This window comes from Petaurus breviceps, unplaced genomic scaffold (genome assembly GCF_028583685.1).
Source record: "Petaurus breviceps papuanus isolate PSGF00001 unplaced genomic scaffold, PetGlider_PUasm1.0 90779, whole genome shotgun sequence".
Taxonomy (NCBI): domain Eukaryota; kingdom Metazoa; phylum Chordata; class Mammalia; order Diprotodontia; family Petauridae; genus Petaurus; species Petaurus breviceps.
Window position 1 is genome coordinate 56,403 of NW_027187344.1, and position 26,630 is coordinate 83,032.

Below are 26,630 nucleotides of genomic sequence, written 5' to 3' on the forward strand. Positions count from 1 at the left end.
CTCTCTCTCTCTCTCTCTCTCTCTCTCTCTCTCTCTCTCTCTCTCTCTCTCTCAACATACCCTTCTAATAATGAAGGATGAATTATCAATAGTATCATATATTTATATATACACACACACACATATATATATATACATACATACTTATACATACATTCATAGCATCTGATACTACATAACAGCCCATATAAGGGGTACCTTTGAGTTTTAGACCAAGCCTGGGCTGACATACCTTCTTGTGAAGGAACCAGGACAGGTGAGTTTCTTATCTTTTGGTACCTTTTTTTCCACTTCAAAATCTTCAGGCAGAGTAAGATCTTTGGAAAAGAGAGACAAGGGGAAGATATAATTATACCTGGTTCCAAAGTTAATAGGATTAAGGAGTAAAAATAAAAGGAATCCTATATGTAGGTGGGAAAGAGGGAAAATGCTCTCCCCAAAACTATGTTTATTACAAAAATTACTTTTGTATAAGTTAACAAATTCATACAGATGTGGACTTATTTTTTTCTCTTGATCAACTTTTCAGTGTCTTATAGCCACAATCCATAGCTAGAAGAAAAGCATTAAAGTGATAGCATGAGGTATCAGAGAGTTTGGATTTTAGGCTCCATCCCTTCCCCAACCCAGAAGCTAAAAAATTACCTGTTTCTTTTTAGGAAAGGGGAAAACAGTTATTGGTGGTACAGAAATGAAATAGAGTTGCAGGGAGACACAAGGTTAGGTAAATGTATGGATTTCCATGCCTTTATGTTTACTTTTCTAGAGACAATTACTTTAGAGGTTCAAGTCTTTATTATGAATCATTCATCTGTGACCATTTGGAAGGGAAAAACATTTCCATAAAGACATGCAAATTTTACCCATCTTGGAGGGTGGGGTTTGGGGGGAAGATGTTAGGCTCTGTCAGCTTGATTAGGTGCTTATGTATTCCGTTTCAAATAATTAGCTTTGCAAAAAGTAGGAATAGTGGGGCGGCCAGGTAGTACAGTGAGTAAGAGCACCGGCCCCAGTGTCGGGATGACCTGAAGTATCTAATCCAGGCTCAGACACTTAGCATCCACCCAGAAACACCTGGCCGTGTAACCTTGAGCAAGTTACTTAACCCTGATTGCTTAAAAACAAAAAAGTAGGAATAGAACCATAATTGGTATACTTGGTTTTTGTCCTTTTCTGGTACTATTTCAGTTATAATATTTATTAGAAGTAAATAACTACTCTGTCCCATTGAAGTGAAACAAGAAGGGGCTTCTGCCTCCTTTTTAGGTCCAAAGGATATGTGTTACTTGAGTATTTGTGGAGCCAGAAGAAGACAATGAGACTAAATAAATGTGCTGTGGAGACAATTTGATTTCATTTTATGCCCTAACATGTTTATTTGGTTTGTCAGATCAACTAGCCTATGGGTTTCCATAATAAATATTTGTTGAATATGATGAAGCACCTACCTGTGTACAGTGCAAAAGAAAAGTTTTCCCTCAGCAAGCAAAGTACACAAGGAGGAAAAAGATTTTAAGATTTATTAAAGTTTATTATTTACTTAAGGTTAAAGGCTATATTCCATGGAATCTAGTCATAAGATAAGACATAAATACATATAACTATAAATTCCAGAGACATGTTCCAATATAGATGTGATCTTGGCTATTGCAGTATTTTCTGTCTTTTTTTTTCTTTTTGGAGGGGGCAAGTAGGGCAATTGGGGTTATGTGATTTGCTGAAGGTCACACAGCTTGTAAGTGTTAAGTGTCTTAGGTCGAATTTGAACCCAGATCTTCCTGACTCCAGGGCCAGTGCTGTATTCACTGCACCACCCAGTTACCCTTTCTGCCTCTTTTGAAAAAAGGAAAGGGAAAGGGAAAGGGGAAGGGAAACGGAAAGGGAAAGGGAAAGGGAAAGGAAAGGGAAGGGAAGGGAAGGGAAGGGAAGGGAAGGGAAGGGAAGGGAAGGAAGAGAAAGAGAGAGAAAGAGAGAGGGAGGAAGGAAGGAAGGAAGGAAGGAAGGAAGGAAGGAAGGAAGAAAGAAAGAAAGAAAGAAAGAAAGAAAGAAAGAAAGAAAGAAAGAAAGAAAGAAAGAAAGAAAGAAAGAAAGAAAGAAAGAAAAGGAAAGAGTCTACAATAGTTTATCCATCCTTTAGAAAAAAATATTTGTATTAATGTTTTTTAAATGAGACTCAGATTTGTAGTTTCTTTAAACTTTTGTTTTCACTCTATAGACTCTCAATTTCACATATGTGAAGTATCTAGATATAAACTGAATTCCTGCCCCTGTTTTTTAAACTGATAAACGTCAAAAAGTGTTCTACTCAACTGTGGCTAGTATAGACCTTTTTGGGCCTAGGTTGCTGTGCCTCATCAGGGCAAGGACTTTGTTGCTCATTCAATCTTGGGCTTCTGTAGGATAACATTTCATCACGTTCAGCAGGACTGAGAAGGACGACTGGGATCTTTCTTTCCACTTCCACTCCATCTTTTCCACTTTCCTGTGCCATCTGTTTCTCTCTGCCACCGAGGGACTCCATTGCTTCTGGTTCAGGACTTCCAGGGGTTCCCAAGGCAGTTAGGCTGGAAGTCTGCCCAAGTATAAGAGCACAAGACGATTGTGCTGCCGCGGGGGGGCACTCCTGAACTGGTGAGGCAGCACTGCTTTGTCCATCCATGCACTTCTCAGGCTTGTCACTGGGTGTGCCGGACATTCCTGGGAGGTTTAACTTCTCCGTCAAAAATTCAATTCTATCCTTCAGCACCTGAGCAGTGACCTCAAGAATACGAATCCTGGCCTGATTTTGTTGGAAGGGCATAGGGTTTGACTCTTTGCTAGGAGCCGCAGAAACCTGAGTCTTCTCCAAGTTTTCAACCTGACTTGACTGAAGATTCAAAACTGGAAGTAAAGGGCTAGGGTCTTGCTGTTTCAAGGGTCCAGGGGATATGCTCATGGAAACAGGCCAAGGGTGGCTAACCCCACTTTCAGAAGCACTGGTTGTAACTGGAGTTTTAGTATCATGGGAAGTTCTGTTCAAATACAAGGGGAAAATAATTGAAAAGAAAAGCCTTCAAATGATAACCAATAACAATAACAAACAATTCAAACTCACATAACACTTGAAAGTTTACCAAAAGTGCTTTCCTAGGCTCTGTCTTCCTCAGTTTCTTTAACTACATAAATGGGGATAATAATAGCACCTATCTCTCCCCAGGTTGTTGTGGGGATCAAATGAGATACAGTTTTTGTAAAGCACTGGGACATACTAGATGCTATTAAAATATTATTATCCCCCATTTTCACATAACCTAGAGCTTGAGGTCCAAAGAAATTATGTGACTCAGGGTGGCTAGGTGGCACAGTGAATCTCTAGAGCACCGGCCCTAGAGTCAGGAGGACCTGAGTTCAAATCTGGCCTCAAACACTTAACACTTACTAGCCATGTGACCTTTGGCAAGTCACTTAACCCCAGTTGCCCCTCCAAAAAGAAAAAAAAAGAAATTATGTGACTTTCCCAGGGTCACAGACAATAAAAGTCAAAACCAGCCTTCAAACCCAGGTTCCCTGAATCTAAGTCCAATGTCTTTTCTTTTTTTTTTTTTAAAGACTGAGCCTGTGATTTCATTGCTGAGCTGAAGTGATGAGGAAACCCCCTCTGCCAAAGCAGATCAACAACTGTTGGGTGCCTGGAGTTACCAAGAAGGGGCTTGCTCAGGGTCCCAGAAGTCTAACTTGGACCCAGGTCTTCTTGATTCCAAGGCCAACTTCCTATTCATCATGCAACATGGCCTCTCTCCAACGTTCTTTCCACTATCCTGTGCTCTTCATTAGTTTTTCTTTAGGGAGTTGGGGGTTGGAGCTATGGATCTGAATACTGTGCATGATGTCAGATATCAACTGTTCTTTGTTATAAGGGAAATATCACTCACTGCACATGTACACAAGAGTCAGGGTTATATTCTATCTGGGAATGACTGCTGTAAAATAGTATCAGTCAGACTTTTTAAAAAAAATTAAAAGGAGCTTGTTTCAGTTAATACTTTAAAACAAAAAGGTTTCATGAACATGCCAGAGAAATGCTTTCTGGCTTTGAGACTGTCAGAAGTCATTCAGTCAATAAACATTTATCAAACACCTACTATGAGCCAAGCACTGGGGATACAGTAGGCAATAAGGCAAAAATGAAAGTCTCTCCTCTCAAGGAGCTCATAATTGAATGGAGGAGACAACATGGGCATACGAAAATCCAAAAGAAAGGAAAATTGAGAGAAATTCCCTATTACTGGAGATCCTGGGGAAGTCAAGCCTCTGCTAAAGAAAAAGTCATGATGGAGCCTCTGAAGAACAAAGAAAACCATCTATAATTTCCTGAGAAATGAGAGATGCAGGTTTTAAGCTACACATATACCAGCCTAGATCACTGAGGAAGACAGAAGAGACAGTCAGACCATGGGAGAGAAAGACCCAGAGAAATGAACTGTACCATGCAGGGGTGGGGAACCTGTGGCCTCAAGGCCACATGTGGCCCTCTAGGTCCTCAAGTTCAGCCCTTTGATTGAATCCAAACTTCACAGAACAAATCCCCTTAATAAAAGGTTTTTTTTTTCTGTAAAACTTGGACTCAGTCAAAAATCCAACACCCAAGGACCTAAAAGGCCACATGTAGCCTCAGGACCACAGGTTCCCCACCCCTGGTCCAGAGTAAAGAGCAGAGAGGCAGCTCTTGTCTGGAATGCTGTTTTCCTTCATTCTCAAAGGTGCCAGACATCTCAATCTTTGTGTCCAATCCAATACCAGTCTACTCCTACCTGGGCTGTGGTGGGGATCTGTTAGTTCAAAACCATAGTGTTCTCTTGAAACAAAAAGGGCTGAAGAAAAGAAGGCAGCCCCACTCTTAGGGCTGGGTTTGGACAACAAACAAGATCTTAGGACATTTTCTATTTGTTTAAAGAGTGTAATCTGAATTTTACCTAAGGAGGAAGAAGAGGTTTTCTCTTCATTCTGTTTCCATTTCTCTGTCATTCTATTTCCCATTTAAAAATTGATATGATAGCTTTCAAACCCTCCAATTTCATCACTGAGAAACAAAGTTCCAGATGTTTCTTCATTCTTACACGTTTAGAAGCCAAGCAACAAGATGTATGTGTCATTGACAGAGTTTGAAAATTTAGACATCTGAGCACTGGTCTAAGTTTAAATTCTCCCAAGCCAACTCTTGACAAGGCTCCCTTTCTGATTCATGCCTCTGGAATGCCCTCACTACGGCACATGAGACAGAGGGAGAGTTCCTTCTGCAGCTTTCCTAACCCTTAAGGAGTCATGTATGTGACTTTTTGAGCCTTCTCTCTCTGACTTCCTATATCCAGCCACTTACTAATTGCTGTTAATTCCATGTTGGTATTCTTTCTCATAACCACTTCTTCTCTCTATTCCCCCTGCTTCTGCCTTCCCATATTTCCACTTATTTATTCTTTGCAATAGTGTCCTACAGGCCTTCCCTCCTATCTACTTCCTTCTTGCTCAACTTGTCTTTTGTACTGTTGTCAGAATAATCTTTCTTCTGCCCTGTTTGGTCGTGTCTTCCCTCTGTTGAAAGATCTGCTGTCCAAGTGTTCCTTTGTCTGGAATTCAAAGACCTTCACCATCTGGCCCCATCCTTCCTTTGTAGCCTTCTCCTATGACTCCCCATCCTCAGGACCTCTCATGTTTAAGACAAATTTGACTTGTTTCTCTTTCCCAAACGTACCACACATCTTTCTCCCTGCCTCCATTCCTTTTTTTCATGCTATTCCCAATGCCCAGAATCTCTTCTCACCTTGCCTGCCTAATCCTTCCCCCATTCTTTAAAGCTCAACTCACATCCTACCTCCTCTACAGAGCTGTTCCTGATCCTCTAGGTTACCCACCCCCACCTTGGACCTCACTTACATTTGGCTTTGTACCTCACTAATGCATACAGTGTTGTACATCATAATTATCTGTTATTTGTGTCATCCTCTTGTTAAAACCAACAATTTCATGTGGGCAGGGCTAAACAGCTTATCTAATCTTGTATGTCCCACAGTACTCTGAACACAATAGGCACTCAATAAATGTTTGCTTTATACACACCTGTCTTGAAGTTCTTTGTTACCTAGCACAGTACCAAATGCCTGCTTTTCATGCTCCAGAGCTGCCTCCCTTTGTCTTTCCTTGGCTTCCTGGGCCTAGGTGGGAAGAATAACCAATAGTTCAACAAACACTTGTCTAATATCAGTATATATAAGCACTGAAGAAAAGGGAAGGGCATCATAGGCTTCTGCTTGGGGAAAAAGTAGAAGAGAAACGTGAGAGCCTTTTTTCAACATGGAAGGTTGACTTAGGTACAGATTAAGGGAACACAAGAGGGTAAAAATTCCTTCCAACATCCACACCCTCATCTTCTAAGTATTCAAGACAAAGTGCCATCCAAGGTGAACAGGTTCCATAAGCTATGCTTTCAATACTTGCTACTTCATCCCCACATATACACATACCTCCAGTGGCTACACCCTGTTAACTCAAGCCACAACCTCTAACCTAGGTAACCTAAGAAACTTATCAAGGCTTTGGATTACTTATCAACAGTAACAGAATAGATGTTCTTGCTTCAATAATTTAACTGGAACAAATACAGATATTAGTGACCACCAGAGTACCATACAAAAAGTGAGTTGCTGTTGGTTTCCAAGAGAAAGAAAAAGCAGGTGGCCAATATCTTCCCTATTCCATGTAGTCACCCTGTATCCTTTAAGTCTGAGATTTTCTATCATCCTCCCTGAATCAAGGTCCATTTTTCAAAGACTTAGGCTATCAGGCTTGGAAAGAATTTGAAGAGCTCACCCTTGTCTAGAACTCCCTTTGCTTTAAAGACCAATCAAAGTATAAACCATTGAGATTTACTTGTCCTTATTTTTGAAGCTCAGGGAAGATAATAGCTCTACTCCATTTAAAGAGCCAGGGGAAGGGAGGAAATGAATCTGAAATTCAAAGTTTTAAAATCATATGTTTAATATATATACTATTATTAATACTATTTTATATGTAATTGGGAAATAAGATATACAGGCACTGAGGCATAAAGATCCACCATGCCCTACTGGAAAAGTCGAAGGGGGTATGGGAGAAGATATGGGAGAGAACAGATTGGAGGAGGGGTTATCCTGTGGGACTGCTATTTTGGGGCGGTTGGTAGGGGAAAAACGGGGAGAAAATTTGTAACTCAAAATCTGGCTGAAATGAATGATGTAAATCGGAAGTTAATAAAGCCTTTGAAATTAAAAAAAAATAAAAATAAAAAAATAAAGAGCCAGGGGATCACATATCAAAAGAACTAGAGGAAAATCTCTAGCTTCATGTCCTATAATGGACAAGAATCACATGGGATAAGCAAACTTGGAAAAACTGAGGTCTCTACTAGTGGGAGCTAATCGATATTAGCAAGATCTCATAGATCCATCTAAGAGACTAAGGGATTACTCACATTCATGCAGTGCTCTTATTTTACAAAGTATGTTGTCATTTTAACATTGGTACTATATTATTAACCTCTTTTTGGAGATGAGGAAACTGAGGACTGTTTGTGAAGTGACATGTAGAAGGTCATGAGTTAAGTGTCAGGGCTAGGGTTCAAATACAGGTTGTCCAATTCCAAATCAATATTCCTTCTACCATGCCATGTTGTTTCTCAGAGGTAGATCCTATGACCTTATTAGCACCTCTTCCAATCAATAAATCCTTTGGATCTAACAGCTATTTCCTGCTTTAAAGAATGAGAGACAGAGACAGAGAGAGAATTCCTTTAGCCCTTCTTCTGTGTAAATTAAGGTTTCTTAACCTGGGACCCATGAACTTTTAAAAAAATTCACACTGTGACAATTATATTTCAATATCATTAGTTTCTTTTTAAACCATATGTATTTTGTTTTTATGCATTTAAAAACATATCCCAGAGACTGATAGAGGGGTCCATGATAAACACAAAAATGGTTAAGAACCCCTTGGTGTAAATGATGATAATAATACTTTTTTTTGATCCTTCACATATGAAGATGATAATTTTGATCTCTTAAGAACATATGAAAATTCTGAGTTGTTATTCTAGCAGTGGGGGCTACCTGTACAAAATATTACCATGCCTTCTCCTGATCTTTCTTATGTCCCAGGGACATGCAAATTACAAGGTGATTGCCAGTGATGCAGTCTGTGGCCATGGAAGAGAGCAGCTAACTGGTCTACTTGGAGATTGATTCCTGGGTTCACTGCCCATGGGCCTTGTGGGCTCTAATTTAAACCACTAGGCTAACATAATAATAGACCTCCAGAGGATAAAAGCCCAGGGTCCAGAACCACCCATTAACAAATCTTCTCACCAAGCACCTACTTTGGAAAGGTGAGATTGTGGTGCAGAGGCAATGGTCTTGGATGATATTTGTGAGACCCTGGCTTTGGTCTTCCTGCAGGAAGCTTCTCTCTGTTTCTTATACACCTCCTGCAACTTCTTCTCTCTCAGCTCTAAGGCTTTCTTTACAGATATTTTAGCTTCAAGGCACCTTTTCTTTCTTTCTATTGCTTTCTGATTTATGAAATCCCGGATTTCTGCAGTGGTATAGGGCCTAAGGGTACTCTCATCTGTTTTTCTGTGGGTCCCAGTGCAGGCATTTTCTTTTCCAGATACTTTTGATTCCCCTGAACTACCCGTCCTTGAAGAAAGTTTCTTTCCGCCCAAGAGAGATTGGAGATTCCTTCTTCTCATTGTTGTATTTTGAGGTTTTGAGGACTGCCATTCCAAATCACCTGCTTTCTTGGTGGGTGTGGTCTTTGAAGACTGGGACCCTGTTCTTTTGTTATTTGCCTTGTCTTGAATATGTGATTGGTGATTTCTCAAAAGATTCAAGATAGTTTGGAATGGTTCAGAACTAGCACAGTCCACTGGTGCTGAAGTTTCAGGAGAGATCTGAGAGTTTCCATGGAGAGGAGCTTCTTCTTTCTGGTTGTTTATATCTGGGTTGGAGGGTGATATGTGCTTAGATTTTTGAGTCTTCTCCATCAGTCCTGCAAACACAGTCACAGAAATATTAAGGAAGCTGGGGGTGAGGGAGCATTGGGGGAAATATCAAGAATGACCACCAAGGGGTATTGGGAAGGGATGTTCCCCAAATTTATTCCCCATAGCCTTTATCCAGAAACCACAGTGTCAGACATCCCACCATTACACAGTCCCTACTGAGTTTGAAACATTTTCCCCACATCCCCAGGTGGCCAGGGACCGCACACTGTCCCATCTCACATGTCAGTGAATAGAACTAATAAACTTGTTCCCACTGACATATGAATAGAGAAGGACTTACAGGAAGCAAAGCACTACAGCATGAAGAAAGCAGAATCAGAATAATATTACACACACTGAGATTATTTTTACATAGCCAAAAATAACAAATGTAACAATATTTTTTAAATGCACAGAAGATCCAAGGGGACAGGGAAGCAAGCACAATAGTCTTATAATATTTACTAATTACTTATAATATTATACTTATAATTACTTATAATATTATACTTATATTATTATACCTATACTTATAATAATATAATATTTACTAATTTGTTAAAAAAAACTAAATTCCTAGTGATTTACAATTTATATGTGTGTGATCTTTTTAAAATTCTGGTTTATTCGAATGCTTTTATTGATGGTTACTATCAGAATTTAAGAAATCTTTTCTCCCACCCAGCCCCCCAAAACAAAACCCTTCTACAAAGTTTTATATTTGAAAACAGATACTTGGAGAGGCAACATTTATCCCCAAAAGAATGAAGCACTTAATGCCCCTAGTTTCCAGTATCACTGATAGGTCAGTATAGGAGATGTTCTGGGGAAGGGCCCCAGATGGGAGACTGATGACTCCCTCTACTCTGTTTCTGCCTCTCTAAACAGTGACTTAGTAATGTCTCTCTTCCAGTTTCTCATCCAGCTCTTCCCTTCCCTCCCCATATCACATATACAACACCTAACTAGAACTGAAGTAGAAACTCAGGAGAGAATTCCATTTCCAGAGCAGCACCAAATACCTGACTCCTTTGCGATGGCTAGGCTTCCTAAGAGGGCCCGATTCTGGAGCTGGAGAAACGTGGGAGAGGGCCCAAGGAGGAGCCTCACAAGCCTCTGTCCCTTTCTCCATGCAGAAACGCCAGTCAGCTTAGCATCTTAAAGAAAAAACATACAGCCCCTGGATGCAGTGAAGCCCCTTTATAGCGCTGGGGATGGGGACAGAGTAGGAAGCTCAGATTAGGATCCAACTGTGCTGGTCCAGGAAGACTTTGATGAAGTCCCAACTCTATCACATTAATTAGCCACATAACTGGGTAAGTCAAACTTCCCTTCTTTCATCTAGAGAAATGGCAAGAATATTTATATCACTTGTCCTGAAGGGTTGTCATGAGGAAAGGATAACATGCTTCATAGTCTAAATATGAGCTATGAGCTCTCTATATACAGATGGAGGAAAAAACACAGCCCTTGACATCAGGAAACCTGGGCCCTACTTCTGGTCCTACCATGCCTTCTTTGAGGACGACAGGCAAATTACTTACCTATCTCTCTATGTCTCTTGGCCTTGTTTTCCTCAGCTGTTACATGGACACACACCACCTTCCCCACTTACCACAGAGCTGCTTAATAAGGATCAAATGAGAAAAATGAATGTGAATGTATTTTGGAAATGATACAACACCATACCAAGACAAGAAATGAGGATGAGGATGGCTTTTCCCCAGACACCCTCTCTTGTCATCCTTACCTCTGCTCATCATGGTCTTTATCAACAAATGAGAAAGCCAAGGCCTGGGGACTGACCAGAATGAACTAACTTCCTTGCCTCTTTTGGCCTTCCCAGCACAGAAACTTGTAGACTAGACATGAGGCCTATCAAAGCTGCCTTCCTAGCCAAGCGAAGAGAGTCACCGTCATTACTAACGCAACTCGAGCTCAATGGACTGCACGGTGAGCCAGAGTGAGGGTTAATGGAAATATCATTTTATTTTTGATGATTTGCACCTCATGAGAGTAAACTAATTTGATTTTAAACTGGTGCAAGTCAGCAGGAACAGAGAAAGAGAATCAATGAAAGCTCCTAGCCCAGGCAGAATGAGAGGCCCTGTATAATGCAAAAATAAACGATCTACCACATCACAAACACAAATGAGTTTTCTTTAATAAATGTTGTCACATAATAAACACCATTTATCAAGGTTTTACTTCATAATTTCAGATTACATTCACCAGATGCCGATACCAACACCAAGATCATTACAAATACATAGACAATCTCTACCAACAGACACTTGAGATGTTTCTCTCGCTCTCTCCCTCTCTCCCTCTCTCTCTCTCTCTCTCTCTCTCTCTCTCTCTCTCTCTCTCTCTCGTGTGTGTGTGTGTGTGTGTGTGTGTGTGTGTGTCCCTCCCTCCCTCCCTCTTTCTCCAATAAGGTTTAGTTGACCAGTTCAGATTGCAGGATCAGTTATAAAGGATGCAAATAATTCACAGGATCCCCAGCCTCTCCTATCTCCAAATCCTTTGGCAGGCTGGCATCAAGTTGATAAAGTCAGGTTTCTGCTACCCTCAGCCAATGTTGGCCTTTACAATAAACTATTGACTTTCACTGGCATAGGCCTGCCATAGTGCCAGATCTGCCACTATTCTCTTGTTTACCAAGATCTCCCTGGAAGTTCTGGAGTAGGGATTACTACAACACAAGCAAGGCCAGTGTCCATGATGCCGGGCCAGTGGACTTTTGGAGAAGTATAGATCACAGATGAGGATGTTAACCTTTATCTGTTAAGACTGCTAACACACAATTTGAGTTGTGCCTCTAGTAATGGAAGTAGTTTTCCCATTTCTCCTAGTCCCCACTGTGATCAATTCAATCCAAAGAGTTTAATGTGTAAGTCAACAGGGATGCACAAATGACACGAAAGAGCTGGTGTGAATGAGGAAGTCATTGTGCAGCTGGGACTAAGGGATAGTTAGCCTGTGGCCAGGGCCAAGGAACAATCAGCATTCGATAGGAAACTAATGATATGATCACCCTGAACCAGAGTGCAGGGTCTCATTAGTGTGTGGGATACATACTGCCTCATGCAAAGACGGTTATTATTGTCATCATTGCTAATCTTCATCTCTATTAGCACAATTCTCTGTTCAACTGAACCAACAAGATTCAGAAAGTTTTGCAAACATCATAATTACCTGAGTGGAACCTAAGAACAGAATCACAGAAAGTCAGAGTTAAAAAGGACCTTAAAAGTCATTATTTTTTGCTTTTTTTGGGGGGAAGGAGGAGGGCAGGGCAATTGGGGTTAAGTGACTTGCCCAAGGTCACACGGCTAGTAAGTGTTAAGTGTCTGTGGCTGGATTTGAACTCAGGTCCTCCTGACTCCAGGGCCAGTGCTCTATTCACTGCGCTACCTAATCGCCCCTTCCCATTCAGATCATATTCTGTTTTATCAATGAAAAAATGAAAGCCCTGAAAAGTAAAATGACTTGCCCAACATCACACAGATAGTAAAGGACAAGAGCCAGAACTAGAACCCAGGTTTCTATTTCCAGGTCCATTGCTATTTCCATTACGGAAGGAATGCTTTCCTTGCTCTGTTAAGATGTAAATTATCCTGAATATAAGGTTTCCATCAATCCTCCCATCCCTTTCACTTCATTTGGATCCATTAGGTCCAAGCTCCAACAGCCCCACATCTGACCTAATCTTTAATTCCCAGGGATCATTAAGATCACTCATGGAACCCATCTGGCCAGGAATGATGAAAGCTGCTTAACATCATCTGAGGTTTCCAATTGGCATTAGTCCCAGTTTCTAGGATGCCCACTTCCATCCACCCTTATGTTGAGCACCCCCAACTCAAATTTTAACTCATCCAGATGTTTAACTCAACAATAAGATTGCCCTGGGAGTAGCAAGCAAATTAATGAGTCCTTCTGGACACATCCCTCACCCTAACTCTCCCCACCCCCCAAGCAGTCTAATCTTAATTAATTTTTAAGAAAGAATTTTTAGTCTGTGAAAATGAATTAAATCTCCAAGTATGTGATCAAAGTCTTGGCACCAACTTAATCTCTGATAAAAAATGCAAAGCAAGGTGTTATCATCTGAAATTAAACATTCGGCTCCCTTTTCCTGCTGCCTCGACAGATGAATATTTTATAACTATTGTGATTTAATTTTTTGTTAACTACAGCAAATTTATAATTCATCCAATCCTCAGGTCCTGTGACTCTGACCCTTGACCCCCAATTCATCTCTTTTGAGCCCTGCTTTGACTTCGTCACTGACAGGAACTAATGGTCAACACAGATTCGGTGACATTGGCGGCTACAATGATGAATGTGCCACATGGCATGGTCTTGTGACCCAGTCTCAGGGAGAGAGCAGGTCATTTTTCAAGTGATCCATTAAAACAAAAAGGGGGAGGGCATGATGAAGGAAGAAAATTATTTTATATTTTAAATAACCTTTTTTGCACCCAGCACATTATGTTCACAGCATCCCTAACTTCACATTCCAAGTACTGAATAAGCTCTGTAGGATTTCTCCCCCTCTCCTGTTCAGCATTCCTTTGGTGATTCATAAACATATCTAGTCTAATAACAAATTGACACCCTCCCCTCAGTCCCCCCCCCCCCCCGCCACCATGTAAGCTTTCCCTTCTCACCTAGAAACCCCTAGCACTGCTCATAGGACTATGCGGTAAAGCATTATTTTCACCTTTTACAAACAAACTGACGTTGCTCTGCCCTAGGAACAGGAATGAATGTTACAGATAGGGTAACCAACTAGCTAACAACTCTATGAATAGTAACTTTGGATGACAGATCTGGGGTATTTAACAGAAGACGTTTTTAATGGTGACTATCCATGAGGTAATTTAGCATGGTAATTTCCACTTTGCATGTGAGGAAATGAAAGGCCCAGAAAGAGACAGATATCTCTCTTAAAAGGATTCATCAGCAAAACTGAAATCTGCACCCAGAGTTCTCATGTATCAATAAAAAAATTTATTCCAGAATAAAATTCTTTATAAAGTGGGATCAGCGCTTCACCCATCCAAAGGGATTGCTTAGCAAAGAGTCACTCTGCCTAACCTCCCAAAGATGATATCCAAGCAGAGCTCTGGAGCATTATTAATACTGCCAGAGTGTTTAGTGACTCCTAATTGAATAAGCTCATCTATCCTACTTGGCCCAGGTCAGGGACTTTCTAAAGGTCACAAAGAGAATCCATAGAGCTACATTCAACTCTAAATACCCCCTACTACTTCCTCATTATTCCAGTCAAACCCTTTTCTCTAGATTATTAACCAATTGGTTTTGTTAGTTTTTCTTTAAAGCTTTTATTTGACTCTGAAATCTCTTCATTTCCACCATGCTCACCCCTTTAAAAACAAAACAAATCATCAACAACAATAACAAAAAAAAACCCAACAACTTACCATGGCCTTTCAGAAGTCTTCTAGGGGAAGGTGACTGAGCAGATCCCTGGTAGCTTTGGGCCCCTCTAATTTTGTCCCTTTGACCTTGATGATGTTTGGGGTAGGGGAGGAGAGAGACAGACAGACAGAGAGAAGGGTGGGGAAAGAAAGAGGACAGGAAGAAAGAAAAAGGGAGAAAGAGAGAGAGAGAGAGAGAGAGAGAGAGAGAGAGAGAGAGAGAGAGAGAGAGAGAGAGGGAGATGTAATACAGAAAGCAATAATTGACCAAAAGAATTACTAAGGTACTTGTTTCATTCACAAGCCTAAAGTTATACAAGCATCGCCTTAACATTAGTTATTGAGTCAAGGAAGCTCAGGAATGGGATCACATATTGTCATAATAGAAAGAGTTCTTTTATTTTAGAGTCAGGACCCCTAGGGATGATCCCTCACCCTTAACTCACTATTGTATGATCTTGAGCAAGTAATTTACCCAGAAGTTGTTTTCTCATCTGTAAAATTGGTATAATAAAGTATGTTATATATCTCACAGGGTTGTTGTGAGAAAAGAACTTTGTAAAACCTAAACTGCTATCAAAAGTTGAGTTATCATTATGATTAATAAATCCTAGAGGATAAAATCTAGAAGAGATGCTGTACACAGTAATCACTTCTAAGCAGTATTTCTAAGCCCTAAAAACAAAACCCAAACTCCATTATCTATGTATGATTATCTAAGGTAGATGTAGGTGAAACAAGGACCCTCTTGGCAGTCTGGCGAAGTTTATGAATCTCTTTTCACAATATTTTTAGATTCCTGAGATAAAATGCATAGGTTTATAAAAGAAACCAATTATATTGAAACATGGTTATTCAAATTTTTTTTTAAATTCATAGACTAAGTTAAAAGCCCCTGAATTCTAGGGTAAATGTTCATTCCTATGCAAGCCTCCCTCTGTCCTCTAGCACATTTCTAAGCTGTCTTCTTTCAGATACCCCAAAACTCACTTTTGATAATTTAACCTAAGGTCAGCATAACTGAAAGTCAAATTTAATGGCTAATCACACTATGTACTTCAAGTTAAATACATAAGTGATTTGGGAAATGACCCCCAAATAGTTTTGCTCTCTAGACTACTGCTTTTCTTCACTTATACATATAAGTAACAGCTGGCTCTGTATATAGTCAATTTGGAAAAGGTTGTCATTCAATTGTTTCAATCATGCCTGATGCTTCATGACGTCATTTGGGGTTTTCTTAGCAAAGATACTGCAGTGGTTTGCCATTTCACTCTCCAGCTCATTTTACTAATGAGGCCAGATTTGAATACAGGAAGATGAGTCTTCCTGACTCCAGGTCCAGCACTCTTTCCCCTGTACCAGCTGTTTCAACCAATTTGGAAATACATCGAGTGGCGACTCAGACATGGGCAGATGCCGTCAAGTTAAATCAAAGCACTGGAGGTGAAAATAACTCTTCCGTTGGATGCTCCCTTAGCTACTGACTCTCATGGACCTTAGTAGTGAAGAGAGAGACATGGAACCAGAAACTGACTTACAAGAGAAGCTCAATAAGATCCTTATAAACTATCACCGTTACAAAGTTTTTATGGAGTCCTTTAAAAGAAAGCCGGTGGTGCAGTATATAGAACGTTGCCCTGGATTAGCAAGGCTTGAGTTCAAATTCTGCCTCAGGCACTTACTAGCTATGTGACACTGGGCAAGTTACTTAATCCTGTTTGCCTCCGTTTTCTCATTTGTAAAATGAGGATCATAATGGTACTTACTTCTCGATGTTATTGTGAGGATTAATGAGATAATATTTGTAAAATGCTTAGCATTGTACCTGACGTATAGAGTAGGTACTTAATAAATGCTTCTTGCCTTCCCTTCCCCATCTATATAGACAACACTACCAGTTCAGCAGGACAGGGTTTTAGAGCCCATATTTCCACTGGCATGGATAGAATGTGCTAAGCCAGTTAGCATGGCTCCATGTCTCATCTCTTTACCTTTACTGTGGTCATGCTCCATGCCTAGAATGCTCTCCTCACCCAGTCTGCCTCCTGGAATCCTCATACTCCTTCAAAACTCAGCTCAAACACAACCTACCATAGGGAGGGTGGGGGCTGTGTGTGAAGCTTTGCTGGTTTTTCCAGTTGCTACTGACATCCCCTCCAACATTACCTTGCATTTGATTTGCCTGTCTTTCATACACACACACACACACACACACACACACACACACAAGCTCTTTGAAAGCAGGGCCTATGCTACTTTTGAATTTCTATCCCCTTTGCCTAGCACAGTACCTAAAACACAGTAGGCATTTAATAAATGATTGCTGATTGGTTGAGACCAACAGCTCAATAGCTCACCAGGACTGAAAGAAGAGTCTGCTATCAGGGCTAGAATTAAAGATTATTAACCCGGAGATCACCTAATACAATCAATTCCATTATTTTTTTTCCAGGGAAGAAATACACCCGGAAATCATCAGTGACTTACCCAAGTTCACACATCCATTAATGAAAGATCCTGGTACAGTGGTTTTTCTTACTGAACAATACTGCCTCTTTAGAGGATCAGCCTGTGGTCAGAGTTACTGAACAGTTTATGGCTGCCTAATACAATACCAGAGGACCTCCTTTTTCCCATTCTTGAAACCCTCTTTTAAATTACAGGGACAGTAATCTATAAAAGAGTTATCTGACTCTATGATGCCTCAGTTTCCACAAAAGCTACAAAAGTCAGCTCTTCCTTATACAGGAATGCCCTTGGACTCCCCCTGATCAAAACACTTGAATGTTGGGCAAAGAATCCTTACAAACTGCTTAAAAGGGCTTCTCCTTCTTCTCTGAACCAAGCCAGACAAAGCAACTCACTCCCAGAGCCAGGATAAGTAGGGAGATTAAAATGCAGACACTTTAGAAAATATAAATGACACCAGCCCGTAAATGATGGGACTTATAGATTGAGATCACAGAATGAACAATAATTGCTGGCAGTGTTACGCTAATGGATATTCAGCAATCCCTACAGGTAGGGGGAAAAATGACTTATAAATTGGTCAGATGTCACTGAAATCTTCAACAGAGCCATTAGCAATGGCCAACAGCATTTAATACTGAGCCAACTGCCAGAGTCGGGGTGGGGGTTGGGGGCAAGTATACTCAAGCCATTTCAGAATGCTGCTAATGACCATAGGGACATTAAATTAGAGATGGCTGCAAAAGGGAAAAGCTCCTGCCATCATCTTTATCAATCAAATGGGAGTCAGCTCTGACAGATCAGCTTGAGGTTGACCTATCTACTTTCACACTAGATCCAACGGGGGGAGAAAATACAGAGATGTTTTTGTCCATCTCAGATCCTTCAAGAGTCACACAGAAACCAAGAAATTTTTATTAATTACTATTTGCGAGACATTATTTAAATTAATGGCATTCTTCCACCAAGGGGCCTAACTTCTGGTGACATAAACACACACACTACTCAATACAGCAGACTATGGGAAAATTAATTATATGGATTAGGCCAACAACAACAAAAAGGATACGGTGTAAATAATGTTGGCTTTGGAATCAAAAGAACTAAGCCAAGATTAGGTAGAGAAAGCACCAATGATAAAGAAAAAAGGACAGAAGAAGAGAGAGAAGAAAGGAGATTTGTGCTCTTGGTTTCATAAAGCAATGTTTTCAATGTGCATCAATCAGCAAATATCCATTGAGTGCCCCCTCTATGTCAGATGAAAGGGATTTTTGCTTAAAGGATACTAATGTATCTATAGCATATAATTAGGTATAACCTCTACAATATTAACATACAATTTATGGTTTAATACTAATGTGAAACCAACTCAGAGTTTCCTGGGGATACAGCCTAAAAGCACATTTGAGGATGAGTACAAATATTTGAAAGTTGACTCTACCCTACTGCAAGTACTAATTATTCTTTGAGAAATTTTTTATAAAACAATCAAAATGAGATGAGGCATCATGAGGGATATATTAGGTGCTAATTGAGGTGTGTCTGTTGGTAAGGATGTTGGCGAGGTAGGGCAGCTAGCTGGTACAGTGGATAAAACAATGGGCTTGGAACCAGGAAGATTCATTTCCTTGAATTCAAATCTGGTCTCAGTCACTTACTAGCTGTGTGACCCTGGGCAAGTCACTTGACCCTGTTTGCCTAAGTTTCTGCAAAATGAGCTGGAGAAGGAAATGGCAAAGTGGTCCAGTATCTTTACTAAGAAAACCTCAAAGACATGACTGAAATAACTCAACAACCATAAGGATGGTTAGCATTCCTTTTGGTATTCACTAAACTTTCCTTTAGCACCTACTAGGTGCAGGATACTGTGCTAAGCACTGTCAGGATTTTTTTGTAGGGGGAAGGGGGACCAGATCTGTGATTTCCTTGGTATAAGGGACTGCTGGAGTAAGCACGGGCCTTAGAAAGACCAGAACAGGCATGACAAAACGACTACCCCATAGAAAGCCTAGGACAGCGAGGTGAAACAGTCGATAGGGAGCGAGGTCTGGGTTAGGAAGACCTGAGTTCAAATCTGACCTCAGATACTTACTAGCTGTGTGACCCTGGGCAAGTCACTTAACCCTATTTGCTTCACTTTCTTCATCTGTAAACTAAACAGGAGAAGTACGCGGAAAGCCATTTCAATATCTTTGCCAAGAAAATGACCCAAATGGGGTCATGAAAAGTTGGATACAAATGACTGAACAACAATGTAGAAAGACTACCCTATGTGAAAACTATTTTTGTAACCCCCCTGAAGTATCATGTGCATAAATATTGGTCAGAAAAGTTCAAATGAAGCAGCCACCCTTGGGTAGATTCCCCACTGCACTCCTTCTCTGTGAAATGGTGATGTCTTACACTGCTTAGCATGACCCAATCCGACCTCAGGTCATGGTATTCCCCCTTCCCCTGTTTCTCCTCCTGATGCCATTGGTCAACTTGTTAATGTAGAGCAACCAGACCAGAGCAGTCATTGGCCTTCACATTTTGTCTGGTACCTTGCTTATTAGGGGAATCGTCATTAGGAGGAGGCTGGGGACAGTAGAAGATTTGAGAAATTCCTCCTTTTGTCCCCAAATCTATCACTCACGTGGTCCCCTCCTCACCTCTCCTCTGAAATGCTCTCCTGATCTCAACCCTTAAAAACAAAATAACAACAAAATCTTGATCTCTCTTTCCTCCCATCTCCATCCCTAGAAAGATTCTTTTCTGGGCAAGGAATATCAAGTTCCATATGAGAAACAATGTAAGGTCCATTCCAAGTCACCACCAAGGGGGCCACATGTCCCCTCACCAGGACCTGACACTAATGCACCAGGGGTCACATCCCTTAAATCCCTCCTTTGCCCAGGCAGCCTTACATGCCATGTTCTTTCTTCCCTCTGAGCTCCCAGGGACATGATGACTGTGCCACTTATTTGGTATTTAACTGTATATCTCTGGAATTAGGATTTAGCTTTGCATGTAACTTACTCAGAATCATCTGATCCTAGGATTCATTCTCTAAGTTCCCTGAGGCTCCAAACCCTCAGTAAAGACTTTTGGAGTGAATGAGTATATGTTGAAATTACCTCTGAAGGACTTTCTACCAGACTGCTTTCTGCTCCCTTCTTCATCAGGATCATAAATCTAAAGCTCAAAGGGACTTCAAAGGTCATTTAGACCAATACCCTCATTTTACATATGAAAAAAGCAGGAAATTTAAGTCACTTGCCCCCAAGGTTGCAATGATAGTGTCCAAGGCAGAATCTGAACCCAGATCCTCAAATGCAGAGGAAATACTCTCTGTACTCTACCACATGACCTCCTTCTTCACTTTCTTTCTGGCTCTTACACCTAACTCTGCTGTCCCACCATCAGTTCCTTTTCTTAGTCTGTTCACCATAGTTCCTTACTTACAGCAGGCAGCATTACTTACATGGGTCTACTGGAGCTGGCAGTGCAAATTTTACTCTGTAACCTTTTCTCTTTGGTGTAAATTTGTGGGAAACTGCATGGTGAGTATCACAGGGCTCTGGGCTGGATGTTGACACTTGACTTGGGTGTGTTGGACTTGAAGCACCTAACTTTATTTTGTAGACATTTCTCTTTGGCACGTGCTTCCGGGGCAGAGCTTGAGGGACACCGGAGTGAGCTTGGAAGGAGGCAGAGAAAATATTAAGATGTCGATGTTTCTGTGCCCGGATCTTCTCCCTCAGCTGCTCCAGTCGTGAGTCAGGGAAAGATCTCTTTACCCCTGCCAAAGGCCATCTCTGAAGATTAGCAGGAGAGCCAAGAGGCTGAGGTGACCTTTCCCTCTGGGAGCCACTACTCAGAGGTCTAAAGAACTGATGATAGTTTCCTGAGGGATCGGGAACAAAGACTGGCAATGTGGAAGGCCAATCATCTGTTGTACACTTTCTTTCTGGTTCAAGTTGGTAGTTAAAGTCCTGCTCTTTCCTCTTTGGGCCAAGAGTCACAGGATCCAGATGAGTCACTTGTCCACCATAAGCCACTACACTGCCATCTGGCTCTTCTCTGAAGGTAACTGACTCCTGAAAGACCCAGGGCGAAATCGATGTAGCCGTCATGTTGTAGTCCTCAGGAAAATGAGGCACTCTCAGTTTGGCATGGACAGGACTAGAACTGTTCCAGCCTTCCCTTATGAGGAAAAAGAAAACAAACACACACATACACACACACAAATATCAAACCAAATAGTCAAGTTAAGAGGAATCCGAACTTACATAAGCACACCACCCACAACCAAAACTCCAAGATCAAAGGCAAGGGACTAGACCTAGTGGTCTCTTAAAACCCTTCCATGTCTATGGATCTATAGATTCAAGATGCCTGTGATTTAAGACAGACTCAATAGGCTATATTCAAGATGGCACCACCTGATGAGTGATGATGACATCACACTGAGCTCCTTGTTTCCAGGGTGCAATAGGCTCAGTGGGGAAAATGGTCTCTGAGTATATATGCTGTGTGTGTGTGTGTGTGTGTGTATGCTACTTATGAGTATCAGCAGCAGCAGCAGTAGCAGCATCATCATCATCACAGCTAAAATTTACACAGAATTTTTCTCTGAAGGTTTCAGTTCAAAGTGTTTCACTAAGATAATGGTAAGAGAAGGACCAAGCTCATTCCCATTTCACAAATGGAGAGCATGAAGATGTTAAGTGACTCTGGCCTAGTATCACATAGCAAGAGTTAGAATTTTTATTTAAATTTAATTTTAAATTAAATTTAAATTTAATCCAGTCATTTCCATGGAAGGACTATTTCTTCATAGGAGGTAAACTGTATAGTCATGCCTCTTCTTCTTTACCCACTCTCCCTCCCTTCCCTCCACACTCAGGAAAGATAAATATATAGTATCAAGCCTATAACTGCCTTGGAAGAAGGATTTGAGGAGTCCCAACAAGTGATTTGAGGTATCTAGGTATTGCAGAGGATGGAGTGCCAGACCTGAAGTCAGGAATACTCAATACTCATCTTCCTGAGTTCAAATCTGGCCTCAGATACTTACTAACTGTGTGACCCTGGGCAAGTCACTTAACCCTGTTTGCCTCCATATCTCATCTGTAAAATGAGTTGGAGAAGGAAATAGCAAACCACTCCAGTATTTTTGCCAGGAAAACCCCAAATAGAGTCATAAAGAGTCAGACAAAACTGAAATGACTGAACAACAAGTGGTTAGGGAAATTCTCATGATGGAAAAGCTATTGGGCCAAGTGTCCATGGGTAAAGCAACAGGTTAAATTTGAAGTAAAATTCCTTATTGCAAAGGGTGTAAAAGCACTCCAGGGGTACCGCTATGTGTGTGTTTACAATTTAGCATTCAGCTGCTGATCCAGACACAAGCCACGTCACCATCCCTTATAGAAAATCAGATCTACTGCCTAGTATGACACCCTGAAGCCATATAGGCAGCTTGGACCTGCCAAGTGTGAGGCTGGGGAAAAGCTTTAAATTCTAACAATTTACTCCAAAAGGAAGAATTCTCTTTTTTTTTTTTTCCAGAAGAGAGAATTCTAAGAGAACATTATGACAACTTCAGCACAACATATGAGAGTGCTCCTGACTTAATATCATCATAGGAATTGGGCTCCAATAGTGGAGATAGGCCTCTCTGAGCCATCCCCTTCCCCCCAGATCCCTTCTGACTATAGGCACACCTTTTTGAGACAGATGACCAGAGTTACAGGGACAGTGACCTTGGTGTCAGTCAAGATCTCGCTATAATTAATTGAGTTCATAAGCCTCAGAGCTTTGGGAAAAGTTGGATCCATAGGACCCTTTCTTAAGTCAACTCATGCTACCACCTTCCAAAGGCCAAATAGGACATAGATCAACAGAACAACTAGTTTCCATGAGATCCTCAATTTAAATCATTCCTATTGACAGAGCTGAAAGCCTCAGACAGGAGAAAGGGGTGAAGAGGTGAATTAGCCCTCTGGCTCTGTAATGGTATACACTAACAGCTCTATTAGACTCTTTCTAGAAAGTTCAACAGGAAAGTTGGAGCAGGTCTTAATTGTTTGTCAGAGACCTCAAAAATCTGGCCTAGCATTATTTCCAAAGGCACATAGGAGTCAAGGGCTGTAGGTTCTAATTTCAACTCATATTAGTAACCCAATGACCTTAATCAAACAAGTTATATTCTCTCTCTCGGCCTCAGTTTTCCTATCTATGAAATGCAAGTTAGACACCATCTCAAATCAGTCTGTGATTTTATTTTTCCTCCTTTTGTCCAAATTTCCAAGACTATATTCTTCTATATTTACTCGTCTACCAGCCCTTGGGTGCAGAAATGTTTTTTTCTCCCCCAACCTGTTTTAGATAAACAGCCTGTCCCTTTTCCTGCTTATGCCCCAAACCGATGTGTGTATGGGGGTCCTCTCTTTTAATAATCCCTGGCAAGATTTTTCCTTTATAAAGTTGAGAATTACATTAAAGAAGCTTATTTGGGAAACTTATTATAGGGGGCAGGAAGGAGACTGCTAGAAAGGCCATTATGCTGCAGTAAAATGATCCAGTGATTAATTGGGGTAGGAAGCAAAGAGAATAAAATCCTTTCAAAGGTAATATAACATATATTGTTCAGTCGTGTCCAACTCTTTGTGACTCCATTTGGGGTCTTCTTGGCAAAGGTACTGGAATGGTTTGCCATTTCCTTTTCCAACTGATTTTACAGATGAAAAACTAAGTCAAACAGGGTTAAATTAAGTGACCTGTCCAAGGTCACACAGCTAGTAAGTGTCTGAGGCTGCATTTGAACTCAGGAAGAAGAGTCTTCTGATTTCAGACTCTATTCACTGTACCACCTAGCTGCTCTAATAAAACATTGGATTTCTAAAAAGAAACTATAGTGAGAGAATTAAACTATGTCACAAATGCATAGAAACAGACAAGTAAAGAGTACAAATTTTGATTCAAATGCAAATGGACACCTTTGACCACAGGTTAAATTACCTGGCACTATTTATAGGTGTTCTCAGAAGACACAGAAGTCATGACCAGCTGGGCTCAAAATGGGCCATTAAAGTCATTATGCCTGGGTTATCAATTCTGCATTCAACAGTTCACAAGAAGGGGACAGAAAAAAAGAGTGGGGGGAGGGGGCAGAGCTGAAAGAGTAACGGGGAAAATTCAGATCTGTCCACTCCTAGGAGCAGACCATCCTTTCCCATATGATCTCTTCATAATCACCTTATATTTGTATAATATTTTACATATTAAAAGAGTTTTTATATATTATATTAATATAGTATGATATGTTAGTTATATATAACAATATGAAATATATTATATTATAATATCATTATATTATACTTATATTGCATATACATATACTTTTCTCATTTGATCCTCAGAAAACTCTGTGAAGTCAAGCAGGAGAGTGATTTTCTTAGAAGTGTGCTTTTTCTGTGTGGAAAGCTTCTGGGAACACCTCCTACCAATGCAGATTAGCAACTCTTGTACTATTTAAAGTTTTAACGGAGTTAATCCAGGGGTATGGAGAGTTTAAATGCCTGGCATAGGGGTCAGAGAATCAGTAAGTGGGGTGGAGGTGGGGGCCTTGAACCCAGTCTTCTGGAATCTGAGGCTGCCTCTTCCTATGCCACATAACTCTCATTCCCATGACAGTGAGGCTTATCCCTATTTTGTAGATGAGGAAACTGAGGCTTAGAAAAGAAATTCTCACCACCAAAATCCTTGACACTGTCAACATCAGAAGTAGGGATGGTTTTATCAATGGAATGACACATTAAATAAGAAACATGACCATCCTTTCGATCAGACTTGCAACAAAAGCCTCCTCCATGAAATTTTGCTCCTTAAAAGCAAGGACCATCTGGCTTTTTCTATTTGTACCCCTAGCACTCACCACAATGCTTTTACACATATTAAGCATTTAATAAATGTTTGCCCGCAATTCATTCATAAATTTTAGTTACCCAAAGTGACACAAAGAAGAAAGTGGCCCAGCCCAAACTCAGGTTTTCTCATCCTCGCTCCCCAAGTTCAATAGTCTTCCCACCACATCAGGCTGTTGTTCAATGACCAATAATCCCAGTTTCAAAGACAAGCAAGGAGGTCTCAGTAAAAAAGCGTACTGCCTCCAAGGATGTCCTGCTCCCTATCCAGTTAAGAGGCTCGCTATTGGGGAGTGTCCCATACCTCCCCTGTCAGGCTGTCTCCTAATATGCAGGGCATCCCTAGGACTTGCCTGTAGGTTCCAAAATAGATATATTACCTCGGTGGGAAATATACTAGCCTCAATGCTGCTGTCCAGCTCTGCCACATATTAAAGACCCCCTGACCTCTGGGGCGTCACAAAGGGAATGATACTTCTATCTCTTGTACTGTTTGGGATGTCACTAGATGAGATTTAAATGAATCAAAACCTTCTTGTTGGGGATTTTGTCTTTAAATTACATAGACTAAAACTTCAGAGCTGATTTGGGCAAGTAGGCAGAGGCTGAAGCTTGAAAAAGGTTTTTAAGGCCACAGACCGTTCATTAAGGAATAAATTTATTAAAATCATAGCCCCAGGAGATAAGAAACAGTCTAAAAGTATAATCAGACTCCAAAAGGTTGGGATAAATTCCTAAATGACAGATCTCTAACAGGTCACTAAGGAAAACCTGTGCATGAGTGGAAATGCCTCTAATTTGAAAGGCAATAAGAGGGAATTTTCCTCAAGCTGGCCCTCAGAGTCCCCATCAGAGACAATATCCTGAGTTGGACAGACAGTGTGACTAGCCCAAAATAAGATATATTTCCAACCTCTCTCACATGCTCGTCAGAGAAAAAATCATAAAAGCAGAATCCAAACACTCAGAATCTAAAAATCAACCCCAGTAAACCTCAAATATGGTTTCCCTCTGTCATTATTATTCCCACCATTCACCCTGTCTACCCAAGGGAAGCTCCCAACATGCAAACATGCACTTTGACAGCCAAACCTTTTCAGTTCATGTGAGGGGGGGAGTGTATCCTAAGGCCTTATCCCTCCCTCAAACCTCAAAATTCCCAAACTAGTCAAAACTAGACTAAGTTTTCACCACATTTTCACTGCAAGTCTGATCTCATAAAGGGTATATGCATGTATGTGTGTGCACCTCTGTGTGGTGTGTGTGGGGGGGGGGGGGAAGGAGTGTCTGCACAGGAATGGTAGGAAAAGTCCAGCATCAATTCCCCTGTAATAGATGGCTGCTATAGTGCTCTTTTTTTTCCATTAACAGAAAAACAGCCCAGATATTAAGCTGTCTCCACCAGACAGCTGCAGATTACGGCCTCTCCAGGAAGAAACGGCATCAATAAATACAACAGAGCAGTCACTTTAAACACTTTACTGCCAATAAAGGCAAAATTATGAAAACAAATACATAGTGAATGTGAAAATAAAACCAAATAAACAGCATCGTTGTCATGTGAGTTATATCAAAGTGGGAGAAGTTCCTAACCACCTCCTCACCACTCTTCTCCCAGCCAGTTCCAAGGTGCAAACTACTGTGTCTGCAGATTTGCATTAACCCTATGATGCTTTGCTGGCCTAAGGTTAGGTAGTAGCCAGCTCAGCCAAAGAAACAAAATACAAAAACAAACCAAACAAAAACCCC

The 26,630-nt window shown here is 40.8% G+C and overlaps 1 protein-coding gene across 1 annotated transcript in view; it reads right to left on the reverse strand.

Annotated features, from left to right (window-relative positions):
- Nucleotides 1-26,630, reverse strand: part of LOC138147034 (uncharacterized) — an 88,736-nt gene that overhangs the window by 56,390 nt on the left and 5,716 nt on the right. The window contains exons 4-10 of the mRNA XM_069069182.1: nt 20,435-21,156; nt 14,503-14,586; nt 10,072-10,206; nt 8,384-9,054; nt 6,094-6,188; nt 2,311-3,011; nt 233-317 (exon numbers count right to left, since the gene is read on the reverse strand). Of these exons, the coding sequence (XP_068925283.1) occupies nt 233-317; nt 2,311-3,011; nt 6,094-6,188; nt 8,384-9,054; nt 10,072-10,206; nt 14,503-14,586; nt 20,435-21,156 (2,493 nt within the window). The remainder of the gene's footprint in view (nt 1-232; nt 318-2,310; nt 3,012-6,093; nt 6,189-8,383; nt 9,055-10,071; nt 10,207-14,502; nt 14,587-20,434; nt 21,157-26,630) is intronic.